The sequence below is a fragment of the Typopeltis vanoorti genome, chromosome 13 (assembly GCF_054136105.1).
Source record: "Typopeltis vanoorti isolate ZY-2024b chromosome 13, IOZ_Tvanoo_1.0, whole genome shotgun sequence".
In the NCBI taxonomy this organism is placed as follows: Eukaryota; Metazoa; Arthropoda; class Arachnida; order Uropygi; family Thelyphonidae; genus Typopeltis; species Typopeltis vanoorti.
Genome location: NC_143561.1, coordinates 11628458 through 11642998, shown reverse-complemented (window position 1 = coordinate 11642998; position 14541 = coordinate 11628458). Strand labels below are relative to the sequence as shown.

Genomic DNA, 14541 nt, shown 5'->3' with positions numbered 1-14541 from the left:
TTCAGCAAACTGTGATTCTTTTGAAATAATATCGAGATCCGAGTGATCTCATCGGAATTTCTCATAGATTAGTGCATATTTTAGCTTCTGTAAAACAGTGAAGAAGGTTTTTGTGAAACTGAAATATAGAACAGGAAAAGCCGACAAAATGGAAAGTATAGACTGCATGAGCATGCCACGGAAGTTTGTAAAAGTAATTTCATTACTGAACAAAAAGAAATTATTTATTATCTCGTTCGATTAAGCCTTCACGACTCCTTGTGTAACAAAACTAAAATAGAAAAAAATATATATATATAATTTTAACCGAGCAGCTGCTTCTATTCAAAATAATATTTGGAGATTAACTTTCATGAATCTTCAGCCCAAATAATCAAACATATGCGAATTGAATGATTTCATAGCACTAGTGGGAACTGACCAGGAAGACGTACGTAATATTGTTATCTTTATGTGATTCCAGTTTGTGTCATAGTTGAAAATGTACAGTATGTTTTTGGTGTCTTTCTGGATAAACTCGACAAATGTATCTATAAATGAATGTGCTAGGGTTCTGGAACGTATGCGACGTCTTACATAATCGGCAACATATGATGCTTTCTTTTTTTAATTGCTACAATAAATTGCAGTGATATTTTATGACAGCAATATCAGATTCTTACTACTACAGCGGAATTTTCCTGCATTTGTTTGAAAGAAGAAAACTATAATAAGTTAAAACTATAAACTATAATAAGTAAAATATAATAATCATCTTATATTTTAGACCTATTAAGCCTTAATCTTTACCTGATAAATAATCCACTCTGCTGCATCCCCATCCACGCATTAAGAAACTGCTCAGCTTCTTCTGACCACATTTCTGCAGAAAATTAAAAAAACGAAAATTAGTATTAATAAGCCGACAATTTCCATTGATGTACAAACAGCTATCACATGTGTAAATTTAATTATGTTCTCTAACGAGTGCACTGTATTTCACTTGGTTTTAAAGGAAAATGTGCCTGCTAATCAAGCGGATAATCACTGAGTTTAAAGGGAATACTGATGATATTCATATTTAAAAGATTAATATTGAAGGAACTTATTTACAAATTGCAGGAGTGATTAAAATGTGTAAACTCTACAGCCAGAGAAATGGAAATTCTATCACATATTAATACAAAATGCATGCTTACCAGGAAATCAGCATCGGCACCATACTTTCTTACATTCCCCGGGTACCCTACAAGATCTGTAAATAAAAATAACATTAAATTGATGATTGAGAGAACACAAAATTGTTTTTCTATGTGCGTGTGTGCTAGGATATTTGCCATTCAACTTTCAGATTGGCTTTCTCTACCTGAGACACTAATGTAATATTTTTAAAAAAATCAAATAACTGTCATTTTATATTAAAATTTCAAGAATAATTTTCTTACAATCGTTGACAGTTATTTGGGAATAATCAGTTATTTCTCCTAACCAATACACATCACATATAGTTAATATATCAAGATGTACTGTCAAGAACAAACACAATATGTCAAAAATAGTAGGCCATCAGACACTCTTTATTCGGGGCCTTTCACGTTTTAAGATATTAGCATTGTTTATTAGACTTCAAGTCTCGATGACATTCATCCCAATTTCCTGCTGAAGTCAGAACATACTGTATATTGGTTGGTTTTTTCCCTCTGACATCCTCCAGACTGGTAGACTTCCGATACAGTTGATGAAAACAAATTATCGGTATCTTAAAACCGGGGAGTGAAATAACAACAAACCAACCCACCAACTCCCCGTTTTGGGTTGGTCGGTTGGTTTGTTTCTGAAAATTACCGAACAACTGCCCGTTTTGGGCCTGTTATAAGCTCCTAGAAAGGCTCATCCACAATAGAATTTCCCCTGAAATAATCTAACAGGCCCAGTGGAACAAGATGAATTCAGAAATAAACGAAGCTGCTGTGATCAGATTTTGTCACTCACCACACATATGGAGGCAGGCTACCAAAGACGCCTGAAATCAGTTGTATCTGATGTAGACCTTAATGCAGCTTATGATACAGTCTGGAGGCAAGGAGGCAATTTACTACATGCGGTCCCATGCAGAACAATTGTTAACATAATTAAAAACATGATATACAATCGTCTGTTCCAAGTGACTATGCGAGAACTAAAGTAAACTAAGAACACAGAATAATGTATTATCACAAATGTCATTCCTAGCTGCCTCTCCTTTTTAACTTATACATTAAAGACTTGCCTACTACGACCTAAGAAGTTTGTTACGCTGATGACATTGCTTTAGCCACCAGACACACTAACTTTGCTACAATGGAACATGACCTTGCAGTCCTAGAAACTGGAGAAACTTGCAGTCCTGGAAACTTCTGCAAATGGAGATTACGCCCAAACCCTGGCAATACAGACGTTTTTTGTTTCTATTCGAACAATAATCAGGATAACAAACAACTGATGATCCATTTCAATCACAAACTGCTATTATACAAGATATTTCCGGGCGACAGTCTGGACAGAACTCTGTCCCTTAAACCATATATCATTAACACAGCTTCCAAATGAAAACTACAAAAACTCTACAGACAACCGAGGATGCCTCAACCAACAACGCTTCGCTACACTGTTTTTGGTCTCGGTTAGTGTGCAGCTAAATATTGCTCTCTCCTGTATGGTTGAACATCACTCATGTGTACCTGATCAATGCTCAGCTTAACACCATTATGTGTCTCATTTCTGGAACTGTGAAATCAACCCCAACGAACTGGCTCCCAATTCTAATATGAATCACACCTCGTCAAATCCAACATTCTTCTACTTGAATACAAAAAACTCATGAAAATCCAAGATATACCGATCCACGAAGATATCCTGCTCCTAGGAATAAATAGGCTAAAGTCAAGGTACCTTCCAATCCTAACAGCGAAAAATCTTCCGAGACAAATTTTAACATGAAAGAGAAGTGGAAAGAGTCCTGCCTTAACATTTCAGGGGATTTCCATGAATTAGAGGAAGCATGGCAGATGCCATAGAGTTTTCACATATGACAGAAAATTTGGTCTACCCTTAACAGAATTCGCACCAATTATGGCACATATCGGCGCCATTAGCTTAGTGGCTTTGCGCTTCTCAACCATATGCTTGGGGAAGGAGTGTCCTAGGTTCGATTCCCGTCGTCGACGTGAGAAGCTTAAGGATCTTCCTCAGCCATAGCCAAGTTAGCCGGTCTTCGGCAGCAGGTTTTTAACCGCCAATTTATCTGAGGTTTTTCATCCGGCAAAGCAGGCAAACTGGACCCCGTGAACACATGGATTACAGTAAGGAATAGTGACCAAGCCATAGGTCTGATTTGTCATTTATGCCGTTTCCGAGAGCAGAGAAAATTTGGGAGATTGAGGTGGTGCTGTACATCCGAGTAAAAAGGGGACTCATGGCCTGTATCACCATACAAAGTTATTCTTATTATGACAGATGTGCAGCTCACCTTTACAAATGGTGCATGAGTGCCCAATGGTGTTGTTCAATGTCTTTGCACTGGTCCTCCAACTATTTAGCTTTATCAGATCTTGCTGCTTTCCGTACTTCATTGCATTTATATATATGTCTATATATATATATATATATATATGTAATAAATTTTTTAACTTGGGGATATTGTATATTAGGATAACCAAGTAATTTTATAAACTTGGTTATTTTAACTCCTAATCCCAAGTATGCAACAACTAAATTTTCGCCTGAAACAAAGTTCAAGTCTAAAGATGGTACAACAGTAGGGCAACTCATTGTAAAGGTGGGTAATAATTAGATTTAAGGCAGTGACGAAAAAGGTGAGCCGTATCTTCAGGAAAGACATTGTATAGGATACTAATAACTTCTTCTTCTATTGGGATGTTGATAAATAAAGATGATGAAATCACCATTTTGTTTTTTCTATCTTATGCAAATTGTCTCATTAATGAATCATAGAAGATGCTTATTGTCAACAAAATGTAAACCATAAATATGACTGAGAAACGTATTTAAAAGTGATGAGAATAAATACATATTTATACAATGATGGCAAGAGGCAGATTATAAATACACACTAATAGTAGAAATTATCAAACGACTTGGAAAATGTAATAAGTTCGTAGACATTGCGCGTGCTTATGAAATGAATGAATCGATTGTTAGAATTGTTGTACGAGATGAACTCCGCATTCGTGTATCACATGGAAAGTTCAATAAATGTAATCCACGATCTATTTCAATAAAAGAAGAAAAAATTGAAAAGCCATTGGCGATTTTGATTGAGGATGTGAAACAACAAATGCTAATAAATTTTATGCTTACACGAGAAACCCGAAGACGCTACGGCACAATATATCGTGATTATTGACGAGTAAAAAATGCAGTATTACATATCAGAAGTAATGCTGTTTGTTTTAGGTTTCTTATATAAGTTCTTATATTTATGTATTCGATAGGTTATTGAATAGAGTTTTATTTTCTGAAAAATTTCCTTTCATCAAAAGCTGTTGTAGCTTTAATTATTCTTTGATGATAACGATATATGAATTATTCTTTGAAGAGAACAATATGTATATATATATATATATATTAGGATAACCAAGCAATTTTATATATATATATATATGAATTATTATTTGAAGAGAACAATATGTATATATATATATATATATATATATACACACACACTAGCGCCAAGACCCCAGACCTCCCGTAAACAGGTGCGTGAGGACCTACAACACTCTCGGACCTCTTTTCGGGAGATCCGATAGTGTCGCATCGCAAGGCAAACACACCGGCAGGTCATCAAATCGCAGCCATAGTGGTCTGGAAGATGTGATAAGACTAAATGACTTAGCAAAAGCAGAGCGAATTGTACAGGAAGTAAAGTATAGAAAAACAAGAAAAGTGAAAATGGCCAGTGGCATTTCTACAACGTCCCATCTGACGAACAAGAACTCGCTCATTTGGTGATCCTGATCGTCGTGCATGGAATATATATATATATATATATATATCATCGTACAGGATCAGCTAGACTTATATATATATATAAGTCTAGCTGATCCTGTACGTAGTGCAAGAGCAAGGTAAATCGTGGTAAAGGTGGTATAAATCTGATCATTATTCTTAATATTTTCCTTTAATGCAAAGCACATCTCCTGGAGGAGATGTCTTTAATACATAGCATCATACATCTCCTCCTGGTGATGTGCTCTACATTAAAGGTAAATATTAAGAATAGCGATCAGAGCTTATACCACCTTTACCACGAGTTGCCTTGTCTTCCACTACGTACAGGATCAGCTAGACTTGCAACACTTGCAGGCGCAAACTTGACTGACTTGTCTGCTCACTTGGGAAATGAAGTAAATAAAATCCAGGTTTATATTTAAAATAACTTGGTATCTTTAACATATATTAGACCCAAGGTAAAAAACTTTCTACATAATAAATGTTAAAAAATACCAAGCAATTTTAAACCTGGTTTTACTCCATTTCACAAGTAAGCAAACAGACAGATAAGTCAAGTTTGCGCCTGCAAGTGATGCAAGTCTAGCTGATCCTACGGGTAGCGCAAGACCAATGCAACTCGTGGTAACGGTGTCATAAGCTCCGATCACTAATCTTAATATTTACCCTTAATGCCAAACACATCTCCAAGCAGGGGATGCATGATGTTTTGTATTAAAGGCAAGGGGCCACTACCCAGACCGGTTTCGACCTTTATTGAGGTAGAATGGGGGTTCATGCCTTTCATCACTGGCCTCTTTAGATTTAAAAAAGTTGTGCTGAGAGTCAGCTTGAGAGTGAGAGAGGAGAAGGAAGATAGAGTGGATTATTGAGGACTCATCAGTGGGAGCTAGGCAGGAAATACCAATACCAAGATTTAGTAATACAGAGCTTATAAGTATTTTACCAGAAGAAGTTGCCATAAGGTGTTTTAACCTTATTAAATAAAAATCTCTGGAGGAGATATAAATGTAGAAAGTATTTTACCTTTGGTATAATAAATGTTAAAAATACCAAGCAATTTTAAACCTGGTTTTACTCCATTTCCCAAGTAAGCAAACAGACAAATAAGTCAAGTTTGCGCCTGCAAGTGATGCAAGTCTAGCTGAACCTACAGGTAGTGCAAGACCAATGCAACTCATGGTAAAGGTGGCATAAGCTCTGATCACTAATCTTAATATTTACTCTTAATGCCAAAACACATCTCCAAGCAGGGGATGCATGATGTTTTGTATTAAAGACAAGGGGCCACTACCCAGACCGGTTTCGACCTTTATTTATGCCACCTTTACCACGAGTTGCATTGGTCTTGCACAACCTGTAGGATCAGGTAGACTTGCATCATTTGCAGGCGCAAACTTGACTTATTTGTCTGTTTGCTTACATGGGAAATGTAGTAAAACACGGTTTAAAATTGCTTGGTATTTTTAACATTTATTATACCCAAGGTAAAATTATTAATTTTAAATAAAATTTACTCAACTGGTATCCCCCCAATAGAAGGGAAAAAAGCAATTGTGATTCCTATCTTTAAGAAAGGTAATAGAGATGACCCTAAAAACTATAGAGGTATCAGTATACTAAATTCATGTTACAAAATATACAGCAGAATCTTAAATAACAAACTAATGAAATATTCCGAAAACTTTATTCTAGAGGTACAAAATGGATATAGAAAAGGACGATCATGTATAGACCCAGCCTTCTGCCTAAAATTAATAATAGAGAAAAGAAGAGAATATAATTTAGAAACACCTATTGCATTTATTGACTTTGAAAAAGCATTTGACAAAGTTAAAAGAAACATATTATTTAACATATTAAAAGAAAGACAAATTCCAAATAATATCCTAAAAGCTGTCACAAGTATATATGAAAATAATCAAATACAAATAAGATTAAATCATGAGCTATCATATACAAGAGAGATAAACCCAGGGGTCCGACAGGGATGTCCCATCTCAGCAACTCTTTTTAATATCTACCTAAATGAAATAATAAAAAAATGGAGTAAAACTTTTCATCAAGGAATTAAACTTTCACCTACAGTTAACTAAAACACTCTCCTCTTTGCAGACGACCAAATAATAATTACAAATTCTGAAGATAACTTACAGAAAGCTATTTTAAATCTAAACGAGATATCCAAAGATTATGGTATGATATTATCAACGGAAAAATCAAAAACTATGGCCTTTAAAGGACAAGATCCAGCAAGAACTAAAATAGTATTAGATAACAAGATCTTAGAACAGGTGAATTCATCTAACTACCTAGGATGTATGATCACTTATGAAAATGAAAAAGATATAAACATAAAAATTGCAAAATATTTAAAAATAACAGGAGTAATTAACTCTATATTTAAACCAAACCTAGTTCAAAAACAAACCAGGCTATAAGTATACAATACATTAGCCCTACCGGTCTTAATGTATGGAAGCGAAATCTGGACAATAAAACAAAAAGACAAACAAAGATTAACAACAGCAGAAATGAAGTTCATGAGAAAAACTGCAAAGTATACTCTATTCGATCACAAAAGAAAAGAAGATATTATGAAAGAATTAAACCAAGAACCCGTAATTGAAAAAATTAAAAAATATAAACATAGATGGATGGAATACGTTCAAAGAATGAAAACAGAAAGATTACCAAAACAAGCCTTAAAGTACAAGCCATTAGGAAAACGGAAACCAGGACGTCCTCTTAAACGATTCAACGATGACTTCTAAGGCCGGAACAGGCCATACTAGGCCTAAATGCTTGATACGTATGATGATGATGATGATGAAGGTAAAATACTTTCTACATTTATATCTCCTCCAGAGATTTTTATTTAATAATGTTAAAACACCTTATGACAACTTGTTCTGGTAAAATACTTTAAGCTCTGCATTACTAAATCTTGATATTTCTAGCCTAGCTGCCACTGATGAGACCTCAGTAAAGGTCGAAACCGGTCTGGGTAGTGGCCCCTTGCCTTTAATACAAAACATCATGCATCCCCTGCTTGGAGATGTGTTTTGGCATTAAGGGTAAATATTAAGATTAGTGATCAGAGCTTATGCCACCTTTACCACGAGTTGCATTGGTCTTGCACTACCTGTAGGATCAGCTAGACTTGCATCACTTGCAGGCGCAAACTTGACTTATTTGTCTGTTTGCTTACTTGGGAAATGGAGTAAAACCAGGTTTAAAATTGCTTGGTATTTTTAACATATATATATATATATATATATATATATATATATATATATATATGTTCAATTTTTGAACAAAATGGTAATACTGCAATAATAAATTGATATTATTTTTAAATTCTTATCAACACTGTATCTACAAATTATTTGTTATTTGTTAGATGTCCAAGTATTGTCTGATGATCATATATAATTTGATTGTATCACAAATGTAATTTCTTTCCTCTCCTAATTTGTCTGACCCCTCATCTCTGTGGTTTCTAGTCTTTGGGTCAACTGCTTATTTCTAACCCAACTATCAGATGAAAAATGTTTCCACTTATTCCATATAACTATATTCAACCAACTGGCTGCCAACGATGCCGGAATGATTTGTTTTCTATTATTTGATTCTATTTTTAATTTGCTGTCTCCGTAGTAGCGCAGTCCGTATCGACGGTATCCTGGGTTTGAGTCCTGTCTAAAGATGCAAATAAAATTATAAGGTTACATTAAGTTGAAGATGAGATAGATCGTCTCATACAATAGAAATCGACTTTCTCCTCTCTCTCTTTCTCTCTCTCTCACTGAGAAAACTGGGTTTTTCACCTGGAAAAAAGAGAAAAAGAAGGCAGCAGAACGCATATTTTACAGACAATAGCAGACAACGCAGAGAGATTAACTGGCATGCCTTAAGATACGATTAAGATGTTAAAAAAGTTTCTTGTCGCAGACTGGTCATTGAGAGTAACTCGAAAGAAAGAAAGGGTTCGGAAATTTAATTCTAACTGAACAAAATTTCAGCGTGGAAATATTTTATTTATCACATAAGAGACATATTTTCAGAAGAAATACAAAACACGAGGAGAACACACTCACTCAAAATCCAAACCACAACATAAAGGATCAGCACTAGAAAACCAAGCTTATATTGCCAGCACACAAACTATTAAATATGTAGTAATCTACACCATCCTCTCATAAAAATAGATGCATCTCACCAGTGACAGGATGCTCCCTAAGGTTATAGGCCATAAAACACATTCCCGCTCCACACACAGGATAGGGAAACACCCAGGGAACAATAAACACATACCAAGTTAATCCCTCAGCTCCATCGCCTCCCCGTCCCTCGCCCTTGGCTCTACTCGCCCATCGATACTTCCCCACATAACGACCAAGTACATACTATTGGGAAACGAACACGTCTCGCTCTTTTTCTCCCCGTTTCTCTTCCCGAACACGTCATCCAACAGACGTCAGCTGCCACCCCCCCCCTCATGCCCTTAGAGGGTCATAAAAACAGTTTGAAGTATCGCTATATCTTCAGATAGGAATAAAAATCTTGAGAAAAATAAATACATATATATGAATTTAATTTTAGGTACACGGGTTAGTTTTAGGTGTATACTTCCGGTTTCATTCGTAACATGATCCATATAGTTACGGATCAGAGAAGACAAATTGTACAGTAACCCTATAAACAATGGTGCATGAAACGTATGCGCCCTCGATATATTGCGATCTATTAATTTGCATAATGTCATTTTTTCGCACAGTTGCAGTGAATTGAATATCGTGCTGAGATAATTTTCCCATTTCTCCGTTACAGATCTGTGAAATGAAAATTCAGATACTCCCGTGATATTTTAATATTTGTCTTTTTATCTAATTCTCTGAACTCCTATTTCGCCTAATCCAAGATTTTTTCCCCACACGTTTCTGTTCCGTATATCTCATAGCCTCGTCTCCTTCGTGTACTTTCAAAATTTTACTTGGAACACTCCACATGAAAAATTTACTGTCTTATGCAGTTTTATTTCACTTATATAAATTAGTACTGTGGATGTTTTAAAAATCATCTAATTCGACATTGTGATCAAACCTTCTGGTATGTATGTGAAGTTTATCCCCTGTAAAAGACTTTCATATCTCAATATTGCAGCACTCTGGTATACTCGACTCCATTTGCATTTTCACAAATCAAGTTTCCAATAGCTTTTACAATCTCATATATTTGCTCCTATTTGTAATTCCTTGAACATTTTCTAGCACTGTTCTGTCAATTCTAATCTCGTTTTGTAATTAGAGTTTATTTCTTCCATTTCTATGTTTACCTGTAGTGTCCACAACATTTTGACAAATTCGTGATTTTATCCTTTATATTCTTCCTAATGCCTTTTTGTTTACGCACCTTTTGCATACTGCTGATATTCGTGAAATTTTTCCTATTATTATATTATATTATATTATTATATTTTCATATTAAAACATGTGCAGACCTGGTACTTCCGAAATGTTGATAGGAATTTTTCTTTTTTTCTTACTAGTTCTGTCATTTCTTCAATGAACTGAACCTTTTCTTTTCTTTATTTCAAACTATGGTGAACCATAGATTTAAATATGGAAACATTATTACTCCCTCGGGAATTTACTTATATGCATTTCTGATGGAACAATAATAGTTTATATTTTTAAATTTTATATTTGAAAATTTTGCACACATTTTAATACGCACAAATAATTTTAATAATATGTACAAATAAGTACAAAAATAATTTTTTTCTTATTTATTTTGAATTCTACTCACTTTCACTGTAAAATCGGATTTCACATTTCTTTTGAGGCGGAATATATATTTCCCTTTTCTTCACAATCGATTCAAAGATCTGAAGAAAACCAAAAACCGGAATGACCAAATTAATTTAAACCAAAATAATCTTAAAAGATATTTTATGCATGAGGAGTTTCCTCATGCATAAAACTGATCACCAATTAAAAATCGACTGTTTCGTGATTTTTATTAGGATTGGCTGTTTCTACTTATTTTTGTGTGTGTTTGCTTTGAAACTGCAAATTGGGTAAACAAAAATCAAGTTTCTTACATTTATTCCACTCGTATGTATTTATTTAGATATTGTTTTGGCAAACAGCTAATCACTCAAATTTTCTGGGAACAGAAGGTGACACCATTACAGTCGGACACGCGGACGTTGTAAGATGATCAGTGACTATTTAATTGCTGAAGTATGTATCCCGAAGTGAGAAACTCAATCACTGAAGAAATTGAGGAATGTTACTGCTGTTTCTGTTGGTGGTTGATGCAAATAGTTGTAACGCATCATTTCTGGAATTCGTATCGGAATTCCTTCGCAGAATTACCACGGTATTCATTCTTCATCCTCAAAATATTTGTTCGCCACTGTTCTCTTCAGTCCAAAGTCTTCAATATAAATGGCTTCGAGACTTAATTGATAATGAATATGGAACATACGAAAAGGTGTTAATCTAGAAAGAAAGCAATTTCCATATTCACTGAAAAATGGAAAAGTGCCTGAGATTGCTGTATCTCATCAGGAGGTTCGCTTTTTTTAAGGTGATAAATATAGAACAGACTGGTACAGCATAGCTGCAGCCATATCTTTAGCTCTTTGCTAAAGATATGACTTAGATGAGTTAATAATTCCCAATAAATTTCCTAATCTAACTAGGAACTACAATCTTTATCATGAGCATTAATCAGGGTGATGTTCTCATATTTTCAGTCAGGAGTATTTCTCTCACTATAATAAGAAAGAAATAATTGAATATAAACTGAATATGCAGCTTACCTCTGCGAATGAGAGTCTGTTCTTTGAACGAAATCTAGTCGCTTCATTTTTGGTAACTACCAATCCACAGACCGAATTCGCTGGAGCTGTCAGAGAAAGGGAAATGGACGATCCTGGAAGTTTCTGATCTATATCGAAGTTAACGGTTATCTGAGAAAGAATGAAGGAAGAATTAATGTTCTCACTTGGCTTATATAATAAGGATGGATCCAACACTGAAGATATAAACAGAAGAAGTTAAAACAACAAACTGATAAATCGCTGTGTTTAACAATCCTACGGTATATTTCCCATTAAAATATAATACAATGGAAATAATTGAAATCGTTTAATGTGACTTAAAAATACAGCGTTCCTTTATTCATGCAATTTTAACTCACTGATTTACGATAATCGAAAAAGTTTTGTTTTTAAAGTGAATGTATGAAGTATATATGTCAACAATGATAGGGAAACAGAAAACATGTTGTCACATACTCACCTTTTATAATACAAAGATGAACCTTACGGTTAATTGATACGAAAAGAAGTGCAGGTCGATAAAGTGCATTGAGTAACTGTAACATCGTTTCCTGGTAAAAGAGTGTGCCTTAATCACTTGTCCTTAAAGCATCATAGAACTCTTCGTTGATCGAGTAAGAGAAACGATGTATCAGCCTTCTTGGGTTGAAGAATTCATTTTTTTTCTCAGTGCTTGCACACGTCGAATTCCAAATTGATTGGACAGTCTGAACATTTGTTTAATTGGTTACTCTCCTAGACTGCTTCTTATCTACATGTGTACTAGAAGCAATGTCATAGAGTAACCAATTAAACTAATTTTCAGTCTGCCCATTCAAGTTAGAATACGACGTGTGCAAGCACTGAGAAAAAAAAAATTCTTCAACCCAAGAATGCTGATACTTCGTTTCTTTTACTCGATCAACGAACAGTTCTAGGATGCTTTAAGTACAAGTGATTAAAGCACACTCTTTTACCAGGAAACGATATTACTGACGTGGATTGCACTTCATTTCATATCAATGAACCCTGTGGTTCATCGTTGTATTATAAAAGATGAGTATTTGTCAACATACTTTTGTTTCCCTATCATTTTTGACATATATACTTCATATATCCACTTGAAAAACAAAACATTTTCGATCATGGTAAACCCAATGAGTTAAAACTGCATGAATAAAGGAAACCTATATTTTAGGTCACATTAGACGATTTTAATTCTTTCCAGTGTATTATATTTTAATGGGAAATATACCGTAAATTCCTTCGTTAATGGCCATAGATTAAGATTCTATATTCGAAATGTAATTCGAACAGAAAACAAATAGCAAGTCAACATTTGTACCAAGGTCTCTTGTAATTCAGATGAAATTAGAAAATAAACTTAACACTTGATTGCTATTACTTCATACTGACTGAAAAGTCAGTAAAGAAAGTATGTTTTCTTTGACACTGAGGAATGGGAAACACGTCACTTGTGCAATCATATGTTCTAAATTTTTTTTTTTTCTTTTTTGGAATTGGTTTTGTTTCTTCATAAATTTATATTTTCTGTACAAAATACATCGTTACATACATTTAAAAGCAGTAAACAAACTACTGTTGATTAGCTGGTGAATATCTAGATGCATCGTGCCTAAGTATAAAACAATTTTATTTAAGCAGTGCGTCTCCGTATTGAGACCGAAACGTGGTCTATGGGGTTGAGATCTGGGAAGCTTGGTGGCCACTCGATTTCGATTAATATCCCCAGTCTCCACAAGTATCTTTAGTGCTCGTGTACAATGTGATGTGGAATTATAATCCATAAAAATGAATTCTTCTCCTACACCACCATAGAACAATGAAACATGATGCTGAAGAACTTCATAGCAATATCGTTCACCAGGCATAGTCCCTTTTTCCAGCATTTATATCTCGGTGCATCAATTAAGCATAATGCCTCCTCACACCTTGACTTCAGCAGCACCGAATCTATCTCTTTGGAGAACATCCTTGCGATAATAAGCAGTAACACGTTTATGGCAGATCAAGATTCTAGCGGATTCTACCGGACAGATTCTAACGACTCTGATCTGTAAAGAGTTCATTAGCTAATTGATGATTTATCCATTTTTTATGGATACAATACCACTAAAAACGTACTATTCGATGAATGAATGAAAGGACGCAGACTATAGGACTGCTTGTCTTAGACGTCTTGCCACAGTTCGTCGAGATATACATATGCTTGAATGGAACCGAATTACAATCTAACCTGCCCTAGCGTGTCCATTACGTTTTGCTCTTATAACCGAAGTTCCGTCTTCATGCTCCGTGGTAGAGCTCGGAGGTCTCTTAGCAGGCGTCTGGAACATATTCCTTTGGTTTAATCAGCTGTCCAGAGCCTAAATACAACGCTGTGTAAGATTCCAAACTCTCTGGTGATATCAGTAATTCCGCTGCCATCTTCTTCAATATTTCGAATAATTCTTCTCCCCAAAATCATCTAACTGATGTCTTTGAGTCATTACAAATGGAAGTTTACAACTTTATTCCTTCGAGAAAAGAGCTTCCTTTAAACATAATCCCCTTCTGACTTTTATCCTGTTCAGTGTTACAGTGTGACCTCTCTATGCACGATTCAAAAATTTAAATCTGTACATGCTTTCTACTTGAAATCTTCAGTTACACAAATTTTCACAAACTCGTTCTTCTGAATTTGAGGTTGTAATCCTCAG

At 34.9% G+C, this 14541-nt stretch overlaps 1 protein-coding gene across 4 annotated transcripts in view; it reads right to left on the bottom strand.

Annotated features, from left to right (window-relative positions):
- The window catches only part of LOC150099935 (murinoglobulin-1-like), a 139700-nt gene that overhangs the window by 52112 nt on the left and 73047 nt on the right, over positions 1–14541 (bottom strand). For all 4 annotated transcript variants that reach the window (XM_090402815.1, XM_090402816.1, XM_090402817.1 and 1 more), the window contains 4 exons: positions 11822–11971; positions 10801–10879; positions 1179–1234; positions 790–862 (listed from right to left, as the gene is read on the bottom strand). In XM_090402815.1, the coding sequence (XP_090258941.1) occupies positions 790–862; positions 1179–1234; positions 10801–10879; positions 11822–11971 (358 nt within the window). The remainder of the gene's footprint in view (positions 1–789; positions 863–1178; positions 1235–10800; positions 10880–11821; positions 11972–14541) is intronic.